This window comes from Mesoplodon mirus, assembly GCF_964341445.2.
Source record: "Mesoplodon mirus genome assembly, chromosome: 20".
In the NCBI taxonomy this organism is placed as follows: Eukaryota; Metazoa; Chordata; class Mammalia; order Artiodactyla; family Ziphiidae; genus Mesoplodon; species Mesoplodon mirus.
In genome coordinates, this window is record NC_138996.1 from 30944884 (window position 1) to 30963037 (window position 18154).

Sequence of the window (18154 nt, forward strand, 5' to 3'; positions counted from 1 at the left end):
TAAAGACTTCTGACAGGTGATGTACTCCTGTGCTCCATTTGAAAGTTTGCAGATGACGTTTTCACCTTAATTTTAAATTGTTGCAAAGGATGGGCATTTCCAGCACATTTTATGCTGTATACGGACCTCAAGTACATTTCAGGCAAAACCTTGATGCTGCACCTTTAGCTCATTTGATGTATGGAAGTTCCCACTGTGAGACCTAATGGGGGTGTCAGCCCTCAGCCTCAAATCAGCCGTCTAGATGGAGTTACTTCTGGTCACAGAAAGTCTGCTTCATCATTCGTTTCAAATAAACAGGAGCATACAGACCTTTGTGACCATGGTCTCATTTCTAAATGCTAATTTTAAGAAGAAAGGAAGGAAGTTAGGAAGAAAGGAAGGAAGGAAAGAAGGAGGGAAGGAAGGAGGGAAAAGGAAAGAAATGGTTTAGAACCTTCGATTTTTCTTAACTTGCTCTTGGGAGTCTCAGGAGCAGCGCATTTTTATTTTTTAATGTATCATTATTATTTATTATTTAAATTCATGATAATACACCACAGTGAAATTCTGGGTGGGTGAGAGAGGTGCTGAAGCAGGACGCTTTTAACGCAGAAGGAAAATCACAGACCAGCCACGTTCTCAGCCAGCCAGACCCATTTCAGGGAAGAGTTCATATGGAATTAGAGGATCTGGAAATGGATCCCTTTACATACCCCCTCTATAGGTCTTCCTCTCTTCGAGGAATACACCTGCCCCCCCCAGTGCCCCCCACTCCCAGGGACCTCTGCCCTAACCCATCCTAACAGGTCCCTTGAGTAAGTGGGTTCTTTAAATGATGAGGATCTTAGTTGCAGGCGGTCATTCACTGGAGGGGAGTGTTCACAGTTACAGTTATCCCATGTCTCCTTTGAACTCCCAGTTTTAATTTCTTTCACAGCCTCACATTAAACTTGGTGATGTGATGTCAAATCTCTGCTTTGCTTTTAAGCCAGCTTCTGAACGTACAGGTCAAAACCAGTGATTATATTTTTCTTAATTTTAGAGCTGGATCGTTTGGTGGCGCTGAGCAATGAGATTAAAAATCCCAGTAAGTGAGCCTGGAGCTCAGAGCAGGATTGTGCTCTGGGAAGGCATGTTCGTTACCATGTGCAGCTCTGGAAGGGATGCTCTGGGGGGAGAGGATGGCCTCGTTTCGTGCGCCAGCTTACACACTTGTCAACAATTCGCTCAAAACAAGTATTAGCTAATATTGTAACGTGTAGCAATTTTCATTGCATGCAGTGTTTTGGATTTCGGGTTGAGTATGGCTGTTTAATCCAGGTGAGAATTGTATCAAATGGGATCTTCAGTTATTGGATGACATTGAATTCAGAAAGAATATATCCATCTGTGGTCACTGGGCCCATCAGCAAAGCAGACCGTGCACGTGCAAGGCTTCACGGGGCATGGAGGCTTTGAATGCAGCACCAGGCTAACTAGAGTCTTATTTCTTTGTTTTGGTTTTCATAATCCAGTTCAATACTCCGGGGTTTCACATTCTCCAAAAATTTAATAATGAGGATTGATATTTTCCTACAGTATACAGCTCTTCTTTCTCACAAGGATTCATGCATTATTGACTTGTGATTTCTTTTCTTCCTGTAGCAATTCCTCTGAAGTCAGAATTAGCTTATGGGATTTTTGATAAGGGCCAGGTCCGCTTCTGGCTGCAGGCTGAGCACTTATCACCAGACGCCACCTACCGCTTTATCATTAATGACAAAGAAGTCAGTGACAGCGAGGTGAGTACATGCGTGCGTGGCCCCTGGCTTTGGAGATGGCCAGGTATTACTTGGGAAGGTCAGTTCCTGAAAGTCAGTATTCTGGGTCTGTTTTCATCCCTTTTCGAGCTGTAGAAGTTGGGGTGTAGAAGGCTGACAACATGAATGAGAGGTTGTTGATTCTTGCAATGTTCAGAGATTTGGTCTCGGTCAGATGAGAGATCAGGAGGCCTTTAAATCCAAGCCTGTTGGAATTAAAAAATGACAAACTACGTTTAGAGACTTGGTGTTATGAAAAGGTTCAGGTTACCTTGGGTGGCGGTTATCCTCAATGGATCAGTTTATTCACTCTTGATGACAGTTTTGAAGGGGTATATTTTTGCCCTGATGTGAGCAATGCCTCCCTAGGCCCCCCTCCCACTGAGAGCTCCCCATGGAAGGCGTCGGCTGGGAAATTAGTTTCTGCACCTTCCCTGAGCTTTTAGGCTGCCCCCTTGGCCTGGCAAATCTGAGCAGAGAAAAATGTGTAGGATGCTATCATACAAACACTTGGCCCTTCTTTTACTTCTAATTGTGTAGAATGAAGCTTGCAAATATTACAAGGATTCCTTTTTTGCCTGTGGAACATTGTGTTTCCATATATGTCCCCTTGTCTAATTATTACAGCACAACGGGGAACCCAGTTAAAAGACGACCTGTTTGATGGAACCTTTCTTTGTTGTTCAGCGGTGCCCTTGGGGTCTCTCACATCCCACCATCTTTACCCCCTCCGCTCTCTTTTCCCTTGATACCCAATGCATCGTGTCTACTTAGCTATCCTACTGAGTCCTCAGTGCTCAGCGGTGTGTCTGCTGCATGGATATTAACGGGATGGTTGAGATGTAGGGATTGCTCATGCCAGGTGCGCGGCCCACTTACTCTCCCTCTGAGCTGGGCACCTCATCCCTAGTCTGGCCTCTGTGTCTGATGGGTTTTTAGTAAAGCTTGGTTAGACAAACGTCTCTCAGGAAGAAATCGTGTATGGACGAAGATTACGTGAGTTTTCTTATCCAGTCCATCTTCCCCATGAGAATGATGACATCCTTGAAGAACTGTACAAATTAGGGAGTTGGCTAGTAAGTAGAAAGTATGCGGTTTCCTCCTGGCTGCCAAAAAGTCCACAGTATAGATACTGTGTACGGAAGAGCATCGCATGATCAAGGTAATTGGAGACATTTTCTTTGAGCAGAGATCATGCTACGGAATGCAATGGAATTTAGTGTACTTGCACTTTATTTGTAGAACATCTTTTGATTGACATTCCTACCTGCTGTGGAGAGCTTGCTTTAAAAACGGATGTCTTTGCTACCCGGCTCATCGTTTGGAATAAGGCTGTAGTATTTCATTCCTTAATTAGCAGTCCACAGGTGACTTTTCCATGTGGAGATTGATGGTATTTTGTGAAAGTCACATAATAGCCATTGAACATCATCTCACTGCATAACGGCAATCGCTAGAAGCCTGATTCTTTTCTCAAACCTGCCCAGAGCCTGCAGTGCAGAAGCTGAGAAAATGGAGAAGGCTCTGGATTGTTAAGAATCCAGCTGGTGAGCGTGGTTCCTTCTCACTTCTCAGACCTAATTAGAGCAGGTTCCTAGAGGCCTCTACTCACAGATGTTTGATGGGGGCGAACGTCTTACAGACCCAGAGCAGCACCGTTGTCTGATCAACTTGAAATTTGCTCCCCGTATTCAAAAGCAAATACTCAAAACTGCAAAGAAACTCAAGGACCCTGGCAAGGTACACCTGTTGCAGCCCTCAAGACTGCTGTTCCTTGTCCAGCCCCCAAGGACTACCGGAGTCTCCGGGGAGCGAGCAGTGTCCTGCTGCCGTAATCAGGAGGCTTCCTGTAATCGGTACCGCCTCCTGCAATGGCCGCTCTCTCAAAATGTAATCTGAGCTCATGCCTTCCCGTTCATTGCTCCCTCTCACTTTATATACACCAAGTTCCCATCGAGAAAAAAATCTAAGCGATGTTGTACAAGTACACAGTGTATGCTTTACTTACTTGAAACAATATTGGAGTTTCCGATTTCCAGGTGATTTTTTTTATGTTTCCTGGAAGTCAGGGCCTGTGGGCAGGGGTGGGCTTTATTCACTTAAAACCTGAAAGTCATATTTGATCAAACAGAACCTCAGGCATCACGTTAACCCTTGGGACCCCAGACACTCATCTTCCTTTCCCCGTGGATGGCAGCTTATAGTCTGCAGATTGTTTGTGATTGTCCACCGTAGCCTAGAAAAATGAGACGTAAACTTGCCCTCCTGGAGCTTATGCCAGAGTTGAAGAAATACAGCTTCAATCAGAGAATGATATAGAAAAAATACAGAATGAAGAGCGTGTTAAAACAGTACAGTGAGGGCTTCCGTGGTGGCGCAGTGGTTGAGAGTCCGCCTGCCGATGCGGGGGACACGGGTTCGTGCCCCGGTCCAGGAGGATCCTACATGCCGCGGAGCGGCTGGGCCTGTGAGCCATGGCCGCTGGGCCTGCGCGTCCGGAGCCTGTGCTCCACAACGGGAGAGGCCACAACAGTGAGAGGCCCACGTACCGCAAAAAACCCCCAAAAAACAGTACAGTGAGCACCGATTCAGAGAAGGCGGGGGGTGTGGAGAGGCTGGAGTAGTTAGGGGAGATTTCAAGAGCAGTGGATTCCTGGGTTCTCCTTTGGAGGAGGAATGCAGAGAATGGGCCCCGGAACAGGTGTGCCCTACAGCTTGCACACGTGAGAGCTAGCAAGGTGGGGGGCCGGGGGGCGAGGAGGGTGGGCTGACCAGGGGAGTGGTCACGGGGCATCTTGGAAATACACTTGGATTAAACGGAAGGGGTCAGAAGACAGAGGTGCCGCTTCCAACGTCAGGCAGGAGAGTTTAGTAACGATGCCCGATGCTGAGGGAAGCGGGCTTAGGGATGTTGAACAAAGGTGCTATTTTGCTAATAGTCATCTTCTCAGCTCTCTTGTGACACTGGCATTTGGAATCCAAAATATAGACGTCACCTGAAAGAGAAAGAAGAGCATTGTGAAAATAAATACACATGATGTGTCAGAAAAAGGCCGATCTCACACCTGTCCTGTTAGTTACCCGCAGATAGGAGTTCTTTATAACAGTCTCATCAGGGTAAGGGCTGTAGAAGGAGTGCAGGTTCTCAGGGCAGGGAGTGGACTTTCCTCCCGCTCGTCCTGTTTGTTGGCTGCTGGCCACAGGTTACTGGCGACGACTCGCTCATCTCACCCCACAGCCCCACCTTCCTGGGACGGCTCATTACTCGGGCTGGGAAGCCTTTGTGTAAATCCCAGCTGGGCTCCTCTGAAAGGAAGCAGGAATGCCTGCAGGAAAGGTCACCAGCAAAGGCTGTCAAGCTTTTGTTCATTCTGGGCGTAGCGTTGGGGGGTCCAGGCCAGAGGAAGGTCACCAGCAAAGGCTGTCAAGCTTTTGTTCATTCTGGGCGTAGCGTTGGGGGGTCCAGGCCAGAGGAAGCAGCCCTCCTGTGATGGTGTGAGTGGTGCTCCTGAGGGGAGCCCCGGTCCCGGCGCCGCTATGCTCTCCTTGCCCTGGATCACGGCTGCATCGAAGACGAGTCATTCTCTGGATGTGCTCCTTCGGCCTCCCCGACCCCTGCTTGACTGCAGATATCGTATCCAAGGGTGGAATAAGACATGGTCCATTCGCAACCACACGTCCTTCTCTGTAGCTCATCACAGGCGGTGAGAGTAGAGTCTGAGGGAGACGTGAGTTCTGGACGGGCGGCACCGGGAAAGGGTCCCCATTGGAGGCTGCCCGGATGGGGGATGCAGAGCCTGGGCACCTTCAACCCTGGTGCTGGTGGCAGTGTTGACTAGGGGGCGACCAGTTGTGATGCCCGTGTCCCCAGAGTCCCCGGGACTGAAGCCCTCGCGGCTGTGGAGGTGGTGGGTTGTTGCCTGTGGTTTTGTGATTGGACATGGCCAAGGGCGCCCCGTTCTCTTTCCCCCGTGTGCTGAGTTATCTCACATCAGGGGCACATTCCCGAGGAGTGTGCAGACTTTCTGCTGGGTTCTTTGTGTGTAGGTCACTCCCCACGCAGACCTAGGGCTTCGTCGCCCAATGTCCCTCGTTTGCTCTTTGGTTCACCGAGAGGTTCAGTGGCTGAAATTTCTTATTGTGTGTTTTTTGGGCACCATGATCCCTTAAGATACAATAGTTGATGCAACTGTGAGGTGCCAGCGGGAAAACTGAAGGGAGGAATTTCACGGTGGAATTCTCCCCTTCCTTCTGTGCTCCCAGACACACAGAATCAAGTGTGACAAGTCAACTGGCCTCATCGAGATGGTGATGGATCAGTTTACCATCGAAAATGAAGGCACCTACACTGTGCAGATTCGCGACGGAAAAGCCAAAAATCAGTCTTCTCTGGTTCTCATTGGAGACGGTATGCCGTGTGGAAGGTCTTCATATGTCTGTAAAGGAAAATTCAAAGCAAATTCTTTCGACCAGAGAGAAGCAAATGTATTTCATTTCTATTTGTTTCTCCTTAAATATTGGATTTAGCATTCAAGGCTGTCCTAGAAGAGGCTGAATTTCAAAGAAAGGAATTTCTCAGGAAACAAGGTAGGTGTTTGGCTGGCTTCCCCACCACTAGCACAAGACAGAGGTTTAGGATTTGAGCATTTGCTTGGAGCAGATCCTACTTAATGCCAAACGACTCTAACTTCAATTTTAAATGATGGAGAAGTCAGACCACTTCTTAGCTGTAGAAGTTTGGATACTTTTCTCTTCTTTGACCTTTCCCTTTATTTCATCTGTATTTTCTTCTTGCTTCTACCTTGAAAAGCCCTGGAATCTATTGTTGAGTGTTCGTATTTTCCTGCAGTGATAAGGAAAGGGTGTCTCCATTACATGTCCAGATGGAGTCCAGTGACTGTGACAAAAATTAATAAAGAATGGGGGTGGGTGAGTTGGGGGGATTATTAGGAGAAATGGAGAGAGGGCAGTAGACCCAATCCAATAGCCAGGAGCTTGTTATTTTACTTAAAATTGTGTGAACTTTTCAACTTTTAGATGTTTTAACTTTAATTACAAACAATACTTTTAAAATATATCGTTTTAAAAATGCATATTAAAAACAAATAAATAAGTAAAAAATAAAAATGCATATTAATTAAATACAAAGGGAAATGGATAAATTTCAGAAACTGAACTACAACCCAAGGGTTTATTTGAAAAATATTTTTTATATGGGATTTCTATAGTTTTTGAAAAGAAGTTAGAATACAGCTTTTAAAATATAAAATGAAGACATTATTTTTATTAAGTTATTTTTATTTTTAGTAGTCAAAAATATTTATTTTACTCATTTCTACAATATGATTTTTTTTCTACAATATGATTCCACAACTTTGTAGGATGTATTTATATGGAAGAAATCAATAAATACTTTCTAAAACTGCTTTGTATTTCTGTGTTGAATGTATTATTAGCCTATGAGTTCTGCATTTATATTAAGTAAAAATGATATTTTTGAAAGATATATAAATTAATCTTTGATTTCAAATGCCATATAAATATCATGTGTTGACATAATTGCTAGGTCAAACTGCTTTTTCTTCATCTTACCTCAATTAGTTCTCCTATTTTAAAGTTTTTCTATACTATGCTGTTGGATGTTGTTAGACACATGTCTTGAGAAAAAAATATAATATTTCATTATTCTTCCTTTTAAAGAGCAATAGCTATTAGACATCACCGAGAAGGAGAGATCAGACAGCATCATCCAGCTAGAAATAGGGATTTCAGTATCAGTATTACACACACTGACTTCAGAGCCCTGAAAATTAGTTTCATTAAATTATCTTGGTTTCAGACTGAGCAGCTACTTTCTTCTGCCCAAAATGCATTTGTATGTGTGTGTGTATATGTATACATGTTTTTCCTTTATTTAAACTTTTTTCCCTTTCCCCACCAGGCCCTCATTTCGCTGAGTATCTGCACTGGGATGTTACAGAAGACTGTGAAGTCCGGCTGGTCTGTAAGGTGAGGAATCGTTTCTAGCCAGAAGAGAGTGAGACTCCCATTCTCGTGACAGTGGAGACAGTCAGGAAGCAGCTACGCTCAGATCACAGTGGTGGTGAAGCGTGGGGGGTTGGATCGGGGCGGGTGGTACTCAGACTTTTAGTCTCGTCTGTGGTCTTTGTCAATAGATTACAGGGGCAACCAAACGAAGATTCAGGTAGGTCGTTTATAAAATACTTATTTAAGATTTCAGTAAGGGAACTTACGGGAAAGAATGCTATGGTGAAATTTATCTGGTAATTTCTATGCTGCTCATATGATTTCTTTAGGAAATAAAAGGTATATTTGGGGAATAAGATGCTCTTAAGTTTTTGTTTGAGCAATTCAGTAATAAAGTAAGCCTGAATTACTACTAACTACAAAAACCTGTATTTTGGGGAACAGACTTTAAGTTAATGAGCCCCTGCTCTATGGCTGTCTCTGTAGAAGAAGAGGCTGTGGGGAAAGCTTGATTGTGCATCATTTCTGTTCCCAAGCTACTCACAGACAAGAGAGAAAAACAAGCAGACAAGTCAACAAAGCGGTGAAGCCTGAGCTGAGTGCAGGGGGATGACTGAGAAGGGTACAGGTCGACGAGGGTGGAAACCGCTCCCACAGGCTGAACCGTGAAACAGCCGCGTGGGAAACTAGGAGCCGAAGGATTAGAGGGTGAATTATGAGTCGGCTGCTGTGGAGAGCAGTATGGCAGCTCCTCAGAAGTAATGGGTGCAATTACTATGCGATCCAGCCTCAGATAGATACATGTGCACCATGATGGTGGCCGCGCGATTCACAATAACCCAGTGTGGAGGTGGCCCAAGTGCCCATCGATGGATGGATAAACAAATGTGGTAAATTCGTGGACTGTCATTCAGCCTTAAAAAGGAAGGAAATCCGGTTACCTGCTACAACATGGATGATCCTTGGGTGAAATAAGCCAGACCCAAAAGGACAGACACGGTATGATTCCACTTACATGAGGTCCCTAGAGCAGTCAAACTCATAGACAGAAAGTAGGGTGGAGGGGGCCAGGGGCTGAAGGATGGGGATGGGGAGTCAGTGTTTAATGGGGACAGAGTGTCAGGTTGGGAAGATGAGAAAGTTCTGGAGATGGTCAGTGGTGCTGGTTACACAGCAACATGAGTGTGCGTAATGCCACAGAACCGTACACTTAAAAATGGTGAAGATGGGCTTCCCTGGTGGCGCAAGTGGTTGAGGGTCTGCCTGCCGATGCAGGGGACACGGGTTTGTGTCCCAGTCCGGGAAGATCCCACATGCCGCGGAGCGGCTGGGCCCGTGAGCCATGGCCGCTGAGCCTGCGCGTCCGGAGCCTGTGCTCCGCAACGGGAGAGGCCACAGCAGTGAGAGGCCCGCGTACCGCAAAAAAAAAAAAAAAAAAAAAAAAAAAAAAATGGTGAAGATGCTAAATTTTATATCATCTGTATTTTACCACAATCAGAAATACATAAGGTTGGTAAGACAGTTGGGGGCTGGACCAGAGGGCGTCCAGCAGGGCAGAGGTGGACTCCGGTCTGCAGACGGCGGGGAGCCTGCCTTTGGGGTTTTCAGAAGGAGTGTGATGACTCTGGCTCTTTCTTAAGGCCAGAGGGGAGGCTGCCCAAGAGACTCAGTGAGAGATGGGATGAGCACAGTGGTCACGTGCACAGAGTAGGAGGTACGCTGGAAGACTGTTGGGGAGCTACGGTTCCAGCAGGAGTTGGTGAGTGATTGGATGTGAGCGGGGACAGTGTCTTGGACGATCTTAGGTCTCTGTCTTGGAGACCAGGTGGTGCTGTGATACTAACCAGCGCTGCAGGGGCAGGAGCAAGTCTGAGGATTTGGAGGATAAATTCGGTTTTGCAAGTACTTTGTTGGTTACGCCTGTAGCACGGGCGATATGGTATAAACAGCACGCAGAGAGCCCGGCCCTCACAGCAAGCTGGAGCTCGGCCGTGGAGGCTTACGAGGTAGCAGAACACGCGTGGTGGTGACACGACGCCCATGGGTCAGGGTTGCTGAAGGTCAGCCTTTAGAGACAGAAAGATAACGGAAACTTGGAGAATTTTGGAGAATATCCTGTTGTCAGAGTAGAACAGGAGAGAAGGATTTTTAAGGGAATTACTGAGGGGAAGTCCTTAGAGAAATAAGAGGAGAAACAAGAAGCGGCTTCATGGAACGAGGAAGGTGAGGAATTCAAGGAGTGAATACCACACAGCGGTGTCCTGAGTGAGGGGGGCCTGTCGTCTCATCCGGGTGGGCTGGTGGCCAGGGGCTGGGAGTCTGAACGGTGCTGGCTGATGGGATGGAAGATGGGTGAAGACTGAGCCGAGCCCATCACACCCTGGGAGTCCTGGGGGGGCGTGGACGTGGGGGTCAAGTCCTTCTCTCCCCGCTGGCTGGGTGGGGACATTCAATCATGTTTAGACGCTGAGCGGGAAAACAGAAGACAAATCAAGGGTGAAGGCCACCTGTCAGAATGGCCATCATCAAAAAGACAAGAAATGACAAATGTTGGCAAAACTGTGGAGAAAAGGGAGCCCTCGTGCACTGTTGGTGGGAATGTAAATTGGTGCAGCCACTGTGGGAAAACAGTGCGGAGGTTCTCAAAAGATTAAAAATAGAGCTACCAGGTCTTCCCTGGTGGCGCAGTGGTTGAGAGTCCGCCTGCCGATGCAGGCCTGGGTTCGTGCCCTGGTCCAGGAAGATCCCACATGCCGCGGAGCAACTGGGCCTGTGAGCCATGGCCGCTGAGCCTGTGCGTGCGGAGCCTGTGCTCCGCAACGGGAGGGGCCACAACAGTGAGAGGCCTGCGTACCGCAAAAAAAAAAAAAAAAAAAAAAAAAATAGAGCTACCATACGATCCAGCTATCCCACCTCTGGGAGTCCATCTCAAGGAAGTGATGTCACTGTTGTGGAGAGATGCCTGCACCACGTGTTCCTAGCAGCATTGCTCACAACGGCCAAGATGTGGACACAACCAAGGAGCTGCTGACGAATGAATGGCTAAAGAAGATGTCACACACACACACACACACACACACACACACACAAGAATATTATTCAGTCATAAAAAAGATGGACATTCTGCCATTTGTAACAATATGGATGGATCTTGAGGGAAATAAGCTCAGTGAAGTAAGTCAGACAGAGAAAGACAGACACGACATGATTTCACTTATATGTGGAATCTAAAAAATAAGCCAAACTCGTAGAAACAAAGAGACAAGTGGTGGTTGCTAAGGGGTGGGGGAGATGTTGGTCAAAGGGTACAAACTGCCAGTTATGAAATGAGTAAGTTCTGGGGTCTAATGCCCAGCGTGGTGACTGTAGCTAATAACACTGTATTATATACTTGAAAGTTGCTGAGAGAGTGACCTTGCGTGTTCTCACCGCTCACACATACACACAGTGGTAACCGTGTGAGGTGAAGGATGTGTTGACTAACCTCATTGTGGGAACCATTTTGCAATATGTACGTGTCTCAAGTTGTATACATTGTACACCTTAAACATACACAGTGGTAAATGTCAATTAAGGCAGCGGCTATGTTGTAGTCAGTTGGCTCTTTTTTCTGACAAGGGTGTCCTGAGTACATGCTCACAATGGCGGTGGGACAAATAGCAATTCTGCCCCCCATGTGCTCTGACATCCTCCTAGTGGTGTAGGCCCTCCTGTGAATACTTGATAATAGTTTAAGTTCCCTGATCAAAGTGAGTCATAAGTCTTTAAACACAGATATTGGAGAAACTGAATAACTGTTGCTTGAGAGGTGAGTCTTTTGCAACTTAACCCACATAGCCTGCATACTCGTGTCCCATCACTCCTGTGATTCCGTGAACCTTCTTCCATATAGGCTTTTGCCTAATAATACTTTGGCAGGTGGTTATTGTTCTATTTACTTACATAACAAAACACATGGAGAAAAATCAATGTGAGGACGTATTCATATTATAATTTTACAGAAAACCATCTTTTAAAAGAAAAGTTTAAGGCAAGAGAAACCTCAGTCATGAACAGAAGGAAATCTGGGAGAGAGATTTCTCACACACCTCCAGTAAAGCTTTGGGGAGGGCGCACTCAGACAGTGAGAGTCGGGCAGGGCCCTGTGTCTCAAGAGTGATCCTGTTGTGACCTTTTCCTAGATACTTATGTGCATGTGAGGTGTGCGTATTGAAAAAGTGGTAGAGGACTTCCCTGGTGGCACAGCGATTAGGAATCTGCCTGCCAACGCAGGGGACACAGGTTTGAGCCCTGGTCCAGGAAGATCCTACATGCCGCAGAGCAACTAAGCCCGTGCTCCACAACTACTGAAGCCCGTGTGCCACAACTACTGAGCCCGTGCACCACAACTACTGAGCCCGTGAACCACAACTACTGAGCCCGCCTGCCTACAGCCCGTGCTCCGCAACAAGAGAAGCCACCACAATGAGAAGCCCGCGCACCGCAACGAAGAGTAACCCCCGCTCGCCGCAACTAGAGAAAGCCCACACGCAGCAACGAAGACCCAACGCAGCCAAAAAGAAAGAAAGAGAGGGAGGGAGGAAGGAAGGAAGGAAGGAAGGAGGGAAGAAAAGAAAAAGAAAAAGTGGTAGAGACATTGCAGAGAGTTCAGAGAAGCGACAAATGAGTTATTTGGGGACAGAAGACACTCCCCTCCCCCCTCCACCCCAAGCTACAGGACAAATAAAGTAACTGAGGATATAGATTTTAGAGAACAGAGGCTGAAGGTCATTGGAAAGGTTTTAATTTAGCACCCAAGGACCGACAGCGTAAATATCTTGGAAAATGAGAATAAGAGGCCACAGTGCTGAATTAAGTGGGGGGAGAGTCAGGGACTGGCTTGGCGTGGAAACGGACACAAGGGACATTTTGAGGTGTTAGGACAAAGGACATCGTCTGCTGGGATTGTTTAGCTTCACTCCATCCTACCGCTGACTGTCACCACGTGGTCCTGGCTTCAGAAGGAAGAGCCTAACTCCCAGGCCAGCGGGAGACAGCCCTGCACTTACTCTGAAACATTTATGGCATTATTCTCCATATCGGGCATGCTGCTGTGCCCCGTTGCAAGTGCGAGTAGAACATTCCAGAGCCCTGCTGTCTGGGGATTGTCCCCCAGGGCTGTCACCAACGACAGCAACTGACATAGCTGCTATGGGAAGTCTAAAATATGTTGCATTGCTACACTCTCGGAACTAATCGTGTGCTCTCAATGTTTGTAAGTTATTTTTATTTTTATTTTTGTTACGCGGGCCTCTCACTGCAGTGGCCTCTCCCGTTGTGGAGCACAGGCTCCGGACGCACAGGCTCAGCGGCCATGGCTCATGGGCCCAGCTGCTCCGCGGCATGTAGGATCCTCCCGGACCAGGGCACGAACCCGCGTCCCCTGCATTGGCAGGTGGACTCTCAACCACTGCGCCACCAGGGAAGCCCTGTAATTTATTTTTTGTCGCTGACATCTCTGTTGTTGTGTCTGTATGGGATGTGAATGCAGAATGGTCCGTGTCACACAATTCAATGTGATCAGTACATTCCGATCCTACCGAGCCAGAATTCTTCGTGGGACGTGTAGGTCAGAGCATGTGACTTGAGATGATTACTCATCTTTGGAATTCTGCAAAGCTGAGTTGCGAGTTCAAGCTTAGGGCAGAGATTGAATTTCGAGGAATTTTAGTAGCAGGAAAGTCCTCGTGCCCAGTGGGCTTGTTTTGTGTTAAAGTTTCTTTCCCCTGCGTCCGTGTGTCCGCAATGTCATGTTGCCAAAAAAGCAGTCACTCAACAGTTTTATAGACCAATAATGATATTTTATATTATTTATAAATTTAAAATACACTGCTTATATCTTGTCTTTATTATTGACATCTCACATGAACCAAAAAACCTTGCACCGTCTAATTTCATGGGTTAGCACAAAGAGGAATCATTTGTTCTTCCGAATGGAACTGTCAGGGCTTAATTATTTTAGAAGCTGAAATTTAGAAATGTATTTGCTATTATTAGAACCGACAGCTTTCCCATGTGCTTCTGTCTGAGACTGTCTATAATAAAAACTGATTTTTTTTAGGTCTATGATTTCAAATCAGAGTAGACTTTTTTCTCATGGGCCACAGCGATTCACATTCTCAACATAAGATTCCTGTCTTGTAGGTTGCAAACACCAAGAAGGAAACCGTCTTCAAATGGCTAAAGGATGATGCTCTGTATGAACCGGAAAAGTTGCCTGATCTGGAGAAGGGGGTCTGTGAGCTGTTCCTACCAAAGGTACATTGTGTTAAAGAAAACAGATAGAAGCAAGATAAGAAAGTTCTCTCAAACAACCTGTGAATTCTGCATTATCTCCCAGTTTGCCTCCTGAATTTCCATGGTTTGCAAAGAGAATGTATTAGCCTGTATTACATTTTGTATCATGGCGTCAGTTTTACGTACATATGGGATGTGTTTTATTTGCAGTTGTCAAAGAAGGACCACGGTGAATATAAGGCAACCTTGAAAGACGAGAGAGGTCAAGATGTGTCTGTCCTTGAGATCGCTGGCAAAGGTAGAATAAAACCTTCTTCCTTCTACTAAAAGGAAATCCATTCCACCAGCAGGATGAACCGTGTGATGAAGGCACAGCGTCTATCCTTAGTACATATTGTTTCTTCAGTGGGGACGCAGGAAAAGAAAATAGATTTGTACTTGAGTTGCATTCAAAGCTGTTTGAGTGTTTTAGAACAAGGTATGATATTACTCTGGGCTTCAATGAAATGCCATCTCAGTTCGCCTTCAGGAGCCAAGTTCTATCCTGTGACAAATGTATTAAAGTGATCGAAACAGTGGTGAAGAGGTTCAATTAAATGTACGGTCGGATTTATGTCGAGCACAATGTTCTTGTTCCTTGTTTAAAAAGTGAATAGATGAGAAGGATTTATCGCCACACGTGAGCCTTTGATGGATAACTATTGCCATTTTAATGTTTCATTTTTCAAATGAACGTCCTGATTTCCTGTATCAATTTAATTAAACATGAAAATGCTGCTGATCAAATTAGACATCGTAATGGTGCGTTTCCTTCTTCCTTTCAGTGTACGAGGATATGATTTTGGCCATCAGTAGAGTCTGTGGTAAGTAAATGCCTTCTAACTTTCAAGTCATTTTGGTGCTAAAATTGCTATTTCCTGAGAAGGGCATTTTCCACAGCTAATGGAACCACAGTGCATCTCCTGTGAACAGGCCCCAGATTCAATGGCAGAACAGTTATCTGACCGCCTCGGTGATGCTTTTTAAGGGGGTTTTCGGCATTATATGCAGAATATGTTTTTCTTAAAAAAAAAAGAGAGAGACAAAACAAACTCAGTTTGGACTCCCTAATTAGCCACTTCTTGTAATTTGCCTTAGGTCAACTCCGATGATGCTTTGTCCATAATTGCTCTCAGCGTCTGCCTTACAAATGCTAAATAGCAATAATGAATTTTGAAGCCTCTGGTTTTGTGTCTGGTTTAATGCATACTAAACCACTTTTTAGCTTTGCAAATAAATTCTTCCTCTCTATTTACCCTTCCATGGAAACTGTGAGAACAAAGATATTGGTTATTAATTTGATAATAATAGCTTATATTTGTAGAGGGCTTTCTGCTGATTATAAACTTTTACGGCTGTGGGCTTTCTAGAGATGACCTAATTGATATCATCAGATCAGGCACCTAAGGCCCGGAGCTGTTAGGTGGCTTAACCATGGGGCTCTGGCAGCCAGAGTCAGGACCAGAAGCTCACATCTCTCCCAGGTCTGCGCTCAACTGCTGCCCTGTAAGGGTTTTGGTCATCCTTCTGGAAAACTTGTGACGTTGATTTTTTCATCACTCTCTCAAAACATCCCCGTGAGGTAGACTGTTCCTTTTTGCTTTTGCTTGTCACATAGATGACCACATTTTGAATGAGTTTTACTGCTGATGATTATTAACGGGCCGAATGCCACTCCGTGGTGTACGTGCCACTTTGCGAAGGTACGTTAAGCCACTTGAAAGGTGGCTTCACGCTTAATGCTCCATGGGATGACCTTGCATTAAAGCATCATGTGACCCGTAACATTGGTGATGCGATTGATCGTGGTGTCTTGAAAAGTGAAGGTACCAGTGAAGGGGACAGAGAAACACAGAACGTAGTTTCCTATCGTATTCTCGTGATCTTGGGTCCCAGACGCCCGAGCCTGGAAGGACCACGTGCGTCTTACTGAGAGTTAGTGTGGTGGGCAGAGAGAAGGCGCGGGACACGCGGCATCACCAGTTTCAGCCTCTGTCCTCCCGAGGAGCCGGGCCCTGGGTCTACCGGACGCTGCATGTTCAGTGCTGTTGCAGCCGGGAAGGAACAGGGCAAGCGTAACTTGATCTACGAGGGGGATGTGTTCGTAGCAAGCGGGGGCTTCTCCGCAGCCCGCGCGCGCGGCCCGTTATCCCAGAGCTGCCCCGTCTTCCCGGCCGTCCCGCTCAGGCTGCAGTGGGCTTTCCCCGCAGCCCTGAGGTGTCGTGGCCGCCTGGGGTGTCGGTCCGGGTGTGACATCTGTGGTTCCCATGTCCCCTTGCTGCATCCATCAGGGACCTCGGTCACCTCCATCCTCCGTCCTCTGACCTCTGACCTCAGAGAAGCTGTGCCTTTGCCTCTTCTGTGTCTTCTGAGAGCCCTTGGCGGGGCTGACGCCCAGGCACATACTTAGACACGCTCACACGTACACACACCCTCACTTCTCCTCCACCTGCCCCCCGCCCCCCAGGAGTATTCTTAATCCTTGAAAACGCCATGATTCCTGCTCGGGTTCCAAGTGGGCTCTTGTCACCTGCAATCAGTGGCTTTTTAGACCTAATGCAGCCCCGAGTTGGTCTAACCGATAGCAGACAGCGCTGAGCGTGCAACTCCTGAAACAGCTGAGTGAAGATGGGGACGCGTCGTCTGTGCTCTGCTGACAGTCACATGGATGCTGTGACGCGAGTCGCGGTCTCACCATGCGTGTTGGCTGCCTGGTGGCCTCTACCTGTTGAACGAGGGCCCAGCTCCACCCGGGAGAGGCGTTTTGGGTCAAATTCTATAGTTCCATGGAGCAGCATCAGGCGTAATACTGGGTTGATGTAAGGAGTGCTTCTTCTGAATTTTCAAGTAGAGAGCCGTCAAAACAGTGTTTTCCTGTTTCCTGGCGCACAGAAACGTTTCCCTATTCGTTTTCTTGGCTTTTCAACCAAATTTCCCTTCACAGCTTGGTGGGGGGAGTGTGGGGAGATAGTGTTCCCAGAGCTTCTAAGACCGAACAGCCTCTGGGGTTTGCATGTTGGGAAGAAATCAGTGGCTCTTCTTGAGGGCCCCCCCAAATTTTGTTCGAATTTCAGAGCCAACTAGAGGCTTTGGATAAATATGGGAGCCTCCCGGGCTCCCATCTTCCCGACCCTGATCCCACAGAGAGGATCCTGCAGCGGCTTGTGGATGGCAGAGTGTAGGAGGCTTTCCTGCAGGAGGCTTTCCTGCCGGGTCAGCTAGCAGCCCACAGAACACAGCTGTTTGTTCTTCGTGTCCCGAAGGTTAAAGGCTGTGCTTGGCTGCAAAGCAAACCTGCTGTTGTAGAGAGAGTTAGGGTTCCTCAACCTCCTCATCCTTATAATAAGGAATTTGGACAAGGCGACGTCCAAGTTCTCATCCAGATGTAAAGTTCTATAATTCTCTGGCTGCGAACAAACCCGTGATAAAAATCGAGGCCAAAGTTACAGTTCTCTGCGTGGATGATGCTTTGTGTGTATGTGTGAACGTGCACATGCTTCTGTGTATGTGTGTACATGCCTTTGACGTTTCTCTTCATTTCCATGCCGACTTTTGAGATGCATAAAACACAATTGGAGACTCAAACTCCTTGGTTAGGTCTTCGGCATCTCCATTAACTGTATCTGACAAGACGTGCTGAGGGGCTCTTTGTATTTTTGCAGAACCTTGGAAGAGACCCACATTATCTAGATGAGGACTCTGGTCACTGAGAAGTTGTGTGATTTGTCCTGGGTCACGCAGTTAACTACTAGCAGAGTGTTCTCGTGTCCCTAGATGGGGAGTCCAGCCTTCCTTCTACGGCCCTTCGGCACTCCCCCCTCATCATGAGACGTGTATTCTAAGACGTTACCCACCCACCTCTTGAACGTTGGTGGTCCTTCAGTTTTACAAAAATGTCTAAGGCGTATTTTACCTAAAGGGGGCCAAGCTTAAACTATATACCTTTATGTTTAACATTGATAGAACTCTGAAATGTCTAATCAAATAACTTTAAGAATCAATTGTGAAACAGAAACACCTACGGCAGAACTTACTTTTGGTGTGGCGACTGTGTAATTAAATACCTATCT

The 18154-nt window shown here is 46.6% G+C and overlaps 1 protein-coding gene across 2 annotated transcripts in view; it reads left to right on the top strand.

Moving 5' to 3' along the window:
* The window catches only part of MYOM2 (myomesin 2), a gene marked incomplete at its 5' end in the record, with an annotated part of 74259 nt that overhangs the window by 46692 nt on the left and 9413 nt on the right, over positions 1 to 18154 (top strand). For both annotated transcript variants that reach the window (XM_082608745.1, XM_082608746.1), the window contains 8 exons: positions 1025 to 1069; positions 1627 to 1763; positions 6045 to 6189; positions 6309 to 6368; positions 7723 to 7790; positions 13953 to 14066; positions 14256 to 14343; positions 14870 to 14908. In XM_082608745.1, the coding sequence (XP_082464871.1) occupies positions 1025 to 1069; positions 1627 to 1763; positions 6045 to 6189; positions 6309 to 6368; positions 7723 to 7790; positions 13953 to 14066; positions 14256 to 14343; positions 14870 to 14908 (696 nt within the window). The remainder of the gene's footprint in view (positions 1 to 1024; positions 1070 to 1626; positions 1764 to 6044; positions 6190 to 6308; positions 6369 to 7722; positions 7791 to 13952; positions 14067 to 14255; positions 14344 to 14869; positions 14909 to 18154) is intronic.